This window comes from Portunus trituberculatus, chromosome 3 (assembly GCF_017591435.1).
Source record: "Portunus trituberculatus isolate SZX2019 chromosome 3, ASM1759143v1, whole genome shotgun sequence".
Classification (NCBI taxonomy): domain Eukaryota; kingdom Metazoa; phylum Arthropoda; class Malacostraca; order Decapoda; family Portunidae; genus Portunus; species Portunus trituberculatus.
Window position 1 is genome coordinate 7243567 of NC_059257.1, and position 11688 is coordinate 7255254.

General features: G+C 39.3%; 1 protein-coding gene across 2 annotated transcripts in view; it reads left to right on the forward strand.

Moving 5' to 3' along the window:
• Window positions 1-11151: 11151 nt before the first annotated feature.
• The window catches only part of LOC123508602, a 19693-nt gene continuing 19156 nt past the window's right edge, over window positions 11152-11688 (forward strand). For both annotated transcript variants that reach the window (XM_045262395.1, XM_045262423.1), the window contains exon 1: window positions 11152-11269. In XM_045262395.1, coding sequence (XP_045118330.1) covers window positions 11167-11269 — 103 coding nt within the window. In that variant the 5' untranslated portion in view covers window positions 11152-11166. The remainder of the gene's footprint in view (window positions 11270-11688) is intronic.

Here is an 11688-nt window from a genome sequence, read left to right on the forward strand (position 1 = left end):
CGAAATGATTGTCATAATTTTTGAAAAACGTTATCGATTCAGTTGAATGAAATTGGTGGGCTTTGAAATTGTATTTAAGCAAGTCGAAGTTGTAATACTTTATTTAGTATATTTTTTGAGCTATTTTTATTATTCCTTTTCTCTGCAATGTTTTTGTATTTTAGAAGTTAGTTTCGATTGATAACGAGTCAGAAATTTTATAACATTCGTGTCCAGCTGCCTTTTTGGGAATCCTCATTTTCAAAATGATTTGCATAACGTATATATGTGACGTCATCAAGGGAGGGCCGACCCCCCAGCCCCGGCTGGACCCAGGCTGATACCTGGCTCCAGGCCCCAGGGAGTGGGGGTGGGTTGGTGTGTGGGTGGGTGACTGTGACTGTGTGTGTGTGTGTGTGTGTCGTTATTTCACCGTTTTGTATACGTTTAATCTCTTTATTATCCTAGTCTGTCAACACAAACTGCAAGTAATAGCGTATAGCGAAATGTGTCCTATTCTTAGCGCTTATTGAGCAAGGGGAAGCTATGATATGTAGGAAACACATAGCCCAGAACAAAGCAAGGTGCCTCTATCGCCTCGCCTCGCCTCGCCCTGCTCACTCAGACGCCCAGACTGAGTGCATGGCGGTAATTCAGTGCTTGAGATCTTAACGACAACAGTGCCCACAGAGATAGATTGAGAGTTTATGGACAACAACATAGCGCCTTGTTTTCACTCGACATGTTTCCACTTTCTATCGTCGTTCGTGGAGTGGCTGGCGAGAACAAATCGAAGGTTCCTCGCAATTCTTTTACCTTGATTTTTGGGTTTGATTAGGCGATTTTACTGACATTAGGAAGGGTCTATGGAGGTCAAAAGATTAATGGCTGGAGTCTTCACTATTTTAATCCCCCACATAAGTTTATGAAGCTGTATAAAATCACCAAATAGCACAATGCATAAGGAAACGCGTCTTGGTACTGAAGGGGTTATGTCAACGCACACCCTAAATAGCTTTTTTACTAGTTAACCCCAACGAAGAAGTGTATGCAAGTCACCGTGTGTGCTTGAGATCTTACTGAAAACAATCCCTACACATCCCTTTTTTTTCACCCATTTTTTTCACTCTATTACTCTATCTCTCTCTCTCTCTCTCTCTCTCTCTCTCTCTCTCTCTCTCTCTCTCTCTCTCTCTCTCTCTCTCTCAGGAGAAGGTATTTCTTTTGTTTGTTTGCAATGTAGGGTACAAAAATGAGGGCTTGCAAAATAGTCTCCCACACCCCATAGAAGTGGAACAGCTGTTGATTTAAGAACAGTGTGACCAAAGAGAAGTTACAAAACAGTTGGCAGAAATGGTCACTGCCTAGTGTGCTACTGGTCAGACTTTGACAGACAAAGTAGAGGCAATATCGTCCAAGCTACAGTCTTTCTTGTCCTCTGCCCTCTCCGGTGCTCCTACTATTAGGTGAGGCTGCTCTCAATGCTAGAATTAGAGAACAGTGTAGAGAGCTAAGGGAGAGGAACGACGCTATCGTTCGGTGACCATCAGAGGTGTACCCCACAAACTTAACTATGTAAGTTGCTTATTGCACAAGTATGATTTACATGTGTTAGGGGTGACTGAAACTTGGCTATTGCCCTCAACACCTTCCCTCTTCTTTTGTTGATATTCCAGGTTATATATTTTTGAGGAAGGATGTCAATGGTGTTATTGCAAAGCACGGTGTGGGACTTTATATTAGTTCTACCCTAAATTTTCATGAAGTGGAAATTCATGTTCCAATTGTTACCATTTATCTTATAGATTTTGATTTCTGCCTTATAGAGTTTATAGAGCTCCTTCTTATGCAGTACTAAAAAATGAGTCCTTGTTATTGTGTTTGTGGGAATTGTGTTCTGGGAAGAATGTTGTTGTGGTAAGGGATTTCAATTTACCAACAATTAAATAGTATTCTGACCAACCTGGTATGCATTTGTCTCAGCTGGATGAAAGATTCTTGTTGGGATTAACCCAGTTGATTGCTGAACCAATCATAAATTCATCCAGTAATGTATTTGATTTGATCTTGACAAACTATGTTGAGAGAGTGAGAGGTAAGAGTTCTCCCCATTTCCCCACAGTGTTGTCCTACTTATTGTGCTTTAATTCTCCAAATGCACTCCCTGCCCATCTGTACAGTTATTCAAGATGTGGAGAGATAGAGTAGCTGTGGTGGCGAGTGGACGTGTTGTGTGTGCGCTCCGTTTCTGGCTGTGGTTTTTATAGTTAGCGAGTGGTGTTTGTGCTTGGTGTCTGTGTGTGGTGCTTTTGAGTGTTAGTGAAGTGAAAGTGTGTACTGCAAGTGTTAGATTAGAGTGAAATAGTGGTTAGAATCAGTGTTTGTGAGTTAAAAAGTATTTTTGTAGTGGGAGGAGACTAGGCTTGTAACCGTCAAGTTGACCTTGAAAGAGGATTAGTTGACCTCACTTAGGCCCTCCCACCCCGCCGTCACCTAGTATTTTTATTTGTTTGTGAGTTAACATATTGTAAATTAGTATGGCGGTAGCTACTGAGGTATATCAGAGTGTGATTGAGTGCGTGAAAGAGAGTATTGAGGTGGGATTGGGAGAGTTTGTTGTGTGTGAGATGTGTGGGCACGACAGGAAGGTCGTTGACTTTTCTGAGTGTATGGTGTGTAGGCTCAAGAGCGAGAATTTAGTTCTTTCTCTTGAGCACCGAGAATTGCGAGAGGAAATCAGAAAGCTAAGTGAGGGGAAAAGTGCGAACGAAGTTCTCATCTTTGAATTGAAGGAGGAGGTTAAGAGGCTTGGGGAGGCAGTGGAAAAAATTAGGCAGGAGATCAGTGTTAGGCCGAAGGTTGGACCTTCTGAGGGCGACAGGGTGGCTTGGCCCTCTGTCGGGAAGAGCAGAGTGGGGAAGAGGGAGCAGGCGAGCCAGACGGGGAAAGATAGTAGTCAGGATAGGCAGAGATGGCAGGTTGCGAGGGGAAGGAAAGCGGAGACAGTTAGGGAGGATAGGACTAAACCCGTTGAGTGTGAAAATAGGTTCGGTTTGTTGGAGGGGGAGGGGGAGAGTGAGAGTGGAGTGAATGAAGTGGTTGTGGTGAGTGAAAGGAGAAAGAAGGGGGTAGAGGAGAGGAGGAGGAGGGTTGTGCCTAGCACACCTCAGGTGTGTGTGGTGGGTGACTCTCAGGTTAGGTATTTAGATAGCACTTTCTGTGGGAAAGACAGGGATAGGAGGACGAACGTGTGTATGCCTGGTGCAGGTGTGAAGGCAGTGAGTGAGGAGGTGCAGAAGAGGGTTGGGGGGATGGAGAGGGAGGGTGTAGTAGTTTTGCACGTAGGTGGGAACGATGTCAGAGCAGGTGGGTCGGAGGAGTTAGTGGCAAGATTTCGGAAAATGTTAGGCAAGATAAGGGAGAGTGGTAGGAGGTGTGTAGTGTCAGGAATCTTGCCTCGTGTGTATGTTAGCAGGGAATGGTTGTCTAGAGCCATTGGTGTGAATGTTCGGGTAAAAGGGATGTGTAAGGATGTGGGTGTCAGCTTTGTGGATGTATGGGATAGGTTCTATGGGCGAAGGGATTTGTATGCTAGGGATGGTGTGCATCTGAGTAGGAAGGGTGTGGATGTGCTGAGTGGATGTCTGGAGGGGAGTTGGGATGGAGTGTAGGGGGTGAGGTAGCAAATGCATTCCAGAAGAAAGATGCTAGACATAAATTAGATAGGATAAACAGAGATAGTGAAAAGATTAGGAAAGATTTCCAGGTGCAAATAGGAGAGAATAAGATTAGGATTCCAAATAAGGAGACAGCATCTAGGAAGGTAGCAGGACTTAAATGTTTTTATGTAAGTGCCAGGAGTCTTAGGAACAAGAAGGACGAGTTATCTAGTTATATAGTTGAGGAGGACTTAGATGTTGTATGTGTCACAGAGGCATGGGTAAATGAGGAAAAGTTTAGGGAAAATAGGAAAGAATATGAAGTAGATGGACACATTATGTATTTACACCAGAGAATTGGTAGGATAGGCGGAGGAGTAGTTATTTATGTAAAAAAATCCTTCATTTCCAGTCAGGTTAATGGTATTAAGGTAGATAACAGAGTAGAGTCCTTATGGCTGGATGTTAGAGTAAACAAAAGTAAGGTTATTAGAGTAGGAGCTTTTATAGGCCACCTAACCAGTCAGCAGATGTAGACAACCTTATGGTAGATGAGATAAATAGGGGTGTACTAGTCAGACAATTATCTTAGGGATTTTAATCTTAAGTCAGTAAACTGGGAGAGGATGGTAGGAGATGCTAGTGAAAATAAGTTTATGGAAAGTTTTCAGGATAACTATTTAGTGCAGATGGTAAATAAACCTACTAGGGGGAGGAAGGTTTTAGACATAGTACTAACAAATATTGAGCATTGTTTAAAGGAAGTTGAGGTAGGAGAGACTTTAGCAAACAGTGACCATCATATAATTAGATTTATCATTAATTCCAGTAGGGATAATATAGTGAATAAGACTAGAGTCCCAAACTATCAGAAAGGCAATTATGGTAGGTTACGTCAGTTATTAGGAGAGGTAAACTGGGAAGATAGTTTTGGAAATAAAACTGCACAGGAGATGTGGGATATTTCTAAGGTTGTAGTAAAGGGTATAGTGATGCAGTGTATCCCTTACAAAGATATAAGGCAGAGAAACAGGAAGCCATTATGGTGGACTCATGAGATAGGTAGCCAGATCAGAGAGAAGAAGAGGGCATACAGAGAGTTGCAGAAAAGTGGGGAAGATGTAGATTTGATTAGGTACAGACAGGTCAGGGATGATTTGAGTAAGGTTATAAAAAAAAGTAAAAGGCAGGCAGAGAGAGATAAAACTAGCTAGAGCTGGGAGTAAAGATCCCAAAAAATTATATAGTTATTACAAGGTCAGTGATAAAAGAAATAAGGATAGGATTGGACCACTCAGAAAAGATGGTGTAGTACTGGATCAAAATGAAGACTATATAATTCCTATGTTAGGCCCCATTTAGAGTATTGCATACAGGCCTGGTCACCCCACTATAGGCAGGATATCAACATGTTAGAAGCAGTTCAGAGAAGAGCAACTAGGATGATACCAGCATTAAAGCGCCTGGAGTATAGAGATAGATTAAAGGAATTAAACATGTTTTCATTTGAGAGGAGATGTATAAGAGGGGATATGATAGAGTTATTTAAAATGTTCTCAGATACAAACTACATAGATGTGAGATCTTTCTTTACCTTAGAGGAAGGAAATAGGACTAGAAATCATGGCAGGAAGATTAGAAAGCAAGGCTGCAGGTTAGATATAAGAAAATATTTCTTTAGTCATAGAGTGGTAGACTTCTGGAATGCATTGCCAGAGACGGTTGTAAATAGCACTAGTTTGACAATGTTTAAAAACAGATTAGATAAGCACTTAAATTTATTAGATTTATAATTATGTATAGCACTGCATGATAGTTTTTATAAGAAATTTACTATAGTTAAATAAGAGGATTTCGCTGCAGGACTTAGCCCTGTTAATGGGCCAAATATTTAGAATTAGTATATAATGTATTGTGTACTTGTAAGTGTATCTTTAAGTACTGATGACGAGGTCGCTGTGCGACTGGTACAGGATAACCTAGATGGGCCCTGGTGGCCCTTTGTTATCCTATTATTTATGTTATGTTATGTTAATCATCTACGCTCAGCTCTACTCATCATGACGATCAAGCTCACGATCGAAGCAAAAGATATTTTGAGCGTGCTCAACCGTGAGCGACAGCAAGAGCGAGAGCGTGAGTGCATGGTGTGAACCAGTCGCGGTCAGGTAGCTAGCTAGCTCTTCCTATGCGCGGGACGTGTGGATTGATGCTCTGCTTGTTAACAACGATGAGTGAAAGCAACAGGAAACAATGGGACAACTCGAAAGGTAGGTAAACAAGTGAATAAAAGAAACAAACAAATTAGGTTTTATTCATTTTAAGGTTATGCATGTTTCATGTTTAGCTAGGACGTTATAAAGATACAGAATAGATTAGTCATTATAGATACAAAATATTAAATGTACATAACACAAATAAGATCGTATAGTGATAATGAGTAAAGAAAATGATTGCGTGCAATTGCGTGAATTATAGTACAAAAAACTCCGTACCCAATTACAGCTACTCTTTTTTCCATTACAGATGAAATGCTCATCGAAGCTGTAAAGTCGAAACCCGAATTGTATGACCTGGCATCACCCTCTACAGCAATGTTAATATTAAAAGAAAATCCTGGGGCGAAGTTAACAGACAATTGGGTTGTGAAGGTAAGCAATGCTAATTTATGAATGTTTAAATTTTTTGATTTTGCCAATCAACTGAACCAGTACGTGATACGAAATAGTTTTTTAGAGTTTCTCTCACAGCAAAAGCTTCCCTAGTAGCATTCCCACCCCTTCCTGTAAGTGGAAGTAAATTAACTGGATTTGCAGAAGGCATGTCGACAGATCCCAGCTGTGCAACGTCACTTGGACGTATTAGGTTATGAAGTATGCAAGTTGCTGTTATTATGGTAGTAGCATTACAAGGATTTGCTTTGAGTTTTCTTAAATACAGTCTGAAAGTTTGAGCAAGTATTCCAAATGCACACTCTACCATCCTTCTTGCACGAGATAATCTATAATTGAAGATCCTCTTGTGCTCATCATGTTCAGTTTGAGAACCGGGGTATGGGCGCATCAAGTTTCTCTTGAGAGGAAATGCCTCGTCGCCCACGATAACATATGGTGCATGAATATCAGTGCCAGCATCATTCGGAACATTCAGTTTGTTCTCCTCCAAGTTCTTGCAAAGGCTTGATGTAGAAAAAATTCCACTGTCGCTATTTTTGCCATAGGATCCCACATCAATCCATATAAACCTGTAATTCGCATCGACTAATGCTAATAATACAATAGAGAAGGTCTTCTTATAGCTGAAATATAGTGAACCACTATTTGCTGGGGATTCTATTTCAACATGTTTCCCATCTAAGGACCCAAGACAGTTTGGGAAGTTCCAATTTGTCCAATATTGGTCAGAAATTTTCTTCCACTTGTCTTCGGTGGGTTCTGGTATAGCTTCTTTCAGTAGGTTCTTGACTATCGCGGTACACACTTGCACAACAATACCCTGAACGGTTGAATGGCCCAGGCGATAGCTGTAGGCCAATGATCTATATGAATCTCCTGTAGCCAGAAACCTGACAAGACAAAAAAATTATTATTATACTGTTATGTATATATAAATCCAATTCTAACATAACACTAATAAACTGTATGTTTCCTTTATTTCCAGGGTGCAAAGAGCGCTGGGAATCTCTACGCTCGCAATTTCGGAAAATAATGGGTAAGTGCACCAAGAGCGGGCAAGGCGCAAGCAAGTACAACAGTTAAATGGAAATATGAAGAGCAAATGGGATTTCTTCGCTCTCTCTCGAAGGACAGGACGCGAATATGTTCTACACCAGCAAAAGAGGTTGATATGTATGAAACACCTGTAGATGAAATTGAGAAGGTCGGTGATATAAGTGAAGGTTATGATGTGCAAGATTCAGAAAAGTCACCAATTGACACGATTGCTGGAAAACCAGCAACTTCAGATACAGCGTTTCCTACACCTCGTCCGCGGAAGCGAAAACAGCAAGCAACAAGTAGTGCTTCGGCACAATTGATGAGTTACATCCTTGAAAATAAGCAATCTACTTCGTCAGACTCGCTTGACACATTTTTCAGTCCATGCTATCAACTGTAAAAAAATTTAACAGCAACGATCAACTGATGGTGAAAAAGAAAATTTTCGAAATAGTCACTGATGTTGAAGGTCGATATATTTCTCAACAACACACCCCTTCGGTGTCCCCTACTCTCTCATGGAACTCTTCCATTGAAAACACTACATTTATGGCACAGGGTAATTTGAATGCGGAATCTTCTTCATGTTGCACCCCCCACTCAGTGTCTGTCCCCTGCTACCGCATCAATTTCTTCGGATTCGAATGGTGCATTTGTGCAGCATGACTCTGCTGTGTCTGGAAATCTTTCAACTTTTTTTTTTTTTCTATGTAATGAAGTGAAATGCCCTTGTCCATGTTGTAGCCTAGTCACAGAAAATATAACTAGGAAATTATAATGCAATTTATAAACTGTTGTTTTCTACATACTAGGGAACTAGTTCTTTTTCCTCATTTTTCATATACTATATGTAACTATTTCGTTTTTTAAGAAAACCTATTCTTTAGTTCAAACAGGAAGCTTCTATTTTGATTTAGTTCTGTATTCGCTATGGAATAATCGCATTTGTATAAGCATTCGTTTTTTGTACCTAATAAATTCCCAACTAAATGATGTATTTCTTTCTTACCTTAAACATACAGCCAATCTTTCTCTTGAAGATATCGATTCCCTGAAATAGGTGTCTTCCTTCATTATGTCTGCTCCAACTTTGGACAAAACGTACTCAAATGTCCCTTTTGGCATGCGGAAATAATTAAAAAACATTTCTTCGTCATCAATAAGATGGGGATACAGGGTTTCAAATTCCCCTTCACTCTTCACTAGCATAGGATGCACCCAAAATTTCTTTCTCTTTCTCTTTCTCTCTCTCTCTCTCTCTCTCTCTCTCTCTCTCTCTCTCTCTCTCTCCTCATCCAGCGCTATGGCCATACCCGCTAATTCCAGAGTAGAGAAATCACTCATGGCTCACCGACGCCACAAAGCAAACTGAGGTCAGCGAGAGCAGCCTTGAGCGGCATGTGTGAACACACAAGTAAAATGAGCTGAGCTAGAGCTTGACTGCGGCTTGCGCGTGAGTGTGAGCGTGAGCGTGAGCGTTAGGTGTGAATCAGGCCTTAGTAAGTTACACGCACTGACTACTCCTGACAGCAGGGATGTTAACAGTACATTAATTATCGTATTTGTACGACAATATCGTACGATGTACGATACATAGGTGAGAATCGTACACCAATATACGATAATTGAGTGGCAAAGTATTTTTTTTTTATTTGGAATAAGGTGATGGAATAATTGTGTAAAGAAAAAAAATATCGAAGTCAACATTTCAGAGAGAGAGGAGGGGGGGAGGGCTGGGGAGAGGGGAGGGAAGGAAGAAGGAGAGGGACGTTGTCAGTCACAGTCAGTGTCAACTGTCAAGTGACAAAATTATCTTTTAATCTTGACTCTTAGAGTGAGTATGGTGAAGGGCGAGTTTTCCTTCTCCTATCATATGTTCCATTTCACGTATAACGGTAGGAAAAAATAAAACACCCTCATTATATGGCAATAATGGGAAACAATAAATAAAGAAAGAAATAATAACGCTTTTAGATTTCCAGTGTAGGTTGTGTTGCGGAGAGTGATGGACTGACGGTTGACTGATACGTTCACCCCTTGGAGATACATGCACATTGACACGGTATGTAGCCTAACCTTTTATCAATATACATACATATATATATATATATATATATATATATATATATATATATATATATATATATATATATATATATATATATATATATATATATATATATATATATATATATATATATATATATATATATATATATATATATATATATATATATATATATATATATATATATATATATATATATATATATATATATATATATATATATATATATATATATATATATATATATATATATATATATATATATATATATATATATATATATATATATATATATATATATATATATATATATATATATATATATATATATATATATATATATATATATATATATATATATATATATATATATATATATATATATATATATATATATATATGTGTGTGTGTGTGTGTGTGTGTGTGTGTGTGTGTGTGTGTGTGTGTGTGTTTATCTGTTTTATGTACTAGGTCACGCACACACGGCCCAATAGCTCAGTGGTAGTGCATTGGCTCCACAAACTAGAGGACCTGGGTTCGATTCCCCAGTCAGGCGGCAATCATTTGGATGTGTCTTCTCTCACGTGTAGCTCCTGTTCACCTAGCAGTGAGTAGTTGCGGAATGGAAGTCGAGGAGTTTTCACCTTGCTGTCTCGGTGTGTGGTGTGTGCGGTGAGGGTGACTGCATGTGGTCTCAGATTGGGAATAACGAGCTCTAAGCTTATTTCGTAGGGTAACGTCGGGCTGTTTAACAGAGGCCCCAGCAAATCAAGAGATGAATTATATATGTAATATGTGTATAACAATACAATATATATATATATATATATATATATATATATATATATATATATATATAGAGAGAGAGAGAGAGAGAGAGAGAGAGAGAGAGAGAGAGAGAGAGAGAGAGACTTCAATTCTAGGTAGCTAGTATGTGTATTCTAGCAAAATTCATAAACTATTTGAATTTTTGGTAACCATGGTTTCTGAAATTTCAGGGTCGGGCGAGATGTCAGCAACAACTCTTATTATTTTTCCTTTGGGTGTACGATAATATTAGGCAAAATACGATAATTCTGGTGGTTCGGTACGACAATGTGGGCTAGAAGAGTTAACATCACTGCCTGACACAGGGTTGCCATGTTTGTCCTTTTAAAGACAGTCTGTCCTATTTTGAGCCTGTTTGTCCTTAAGTTTTCTTGTAAAAAAGGACAGTCAAAATCTGTCCTTTACCGTCCTTTTTTCAGCAAAATTTATTTATTTATTTATTTTTTTTTTCATTGTGAACCACGGATCCGGTCAAACCTTCAAACACGCAGTCAATAAATTTGTTTCTGCAACTTCCTATCTTTTTATTGTTTTAACATATTTGTTCTTGTGTTATATAAAAATAAATCGAGCATATTATAAGCTTATGATTTTTCTTTGGGATCGCAGACTATAATAAGTAACCGGCAACTCCCTTAAAAAGCGCTCCCACTCCCAGCCTCCTAGCCAATGAGTATAAATACATAGTTAGCCTAAACACACACACACACACACACACACACACACACACACACACACACACATATATATATATATATATATATATATATATATATATATATATATATATATATATATATATATATATATATATATATATATATATATATATATACATACATATTTTGTTGTGTTGTGCTGTCCTTTCTTGGAGGCAAATGTCCTTTTTTTTCTAAAGCAGGTCTGTCCTTTTTTCATGTGTAGTGTCTGGCAACTCTGCCGTAGTCAGCCCGGCGGCCGGCCAGTTGACCGTGAGCCGTGCTTCTCTTGGCAGGACAAGGCGCTGGTCGTGAGGGACAGTGAGTGGTGGAGATCAAGATACCGATAATAGTGTTATCTATAGTAGCGAAGAGAATATTTTGTGTGTAGCCTCTCAGTAATCAGAGGTTAACTATTTAAACATGGTTGAAGACACAAAGTGGACAGTGGAGTGTGGGTGCTTGCTAGTGGAGTGGGTGCTTGCTAGTGACACGGACAGCCGCCGCGGAGCAATCTTTGCCTAACGTAAGTGATATATTGGTATAACTCATCATTTCACGGTGGTGCCATGTCATAACCTAACGTTGGTAACCTCCTGGACAATATATCAGTGAACTAACACCTGCACATACTTATAAAAACAAAATAATTCAGTCTTGAAAACGTAAACAAACCGATCTCCTGACCCGCCGCCTCTCTCTCAGCCATTATCTGCATCATCTCTTACTCATTACAGGCC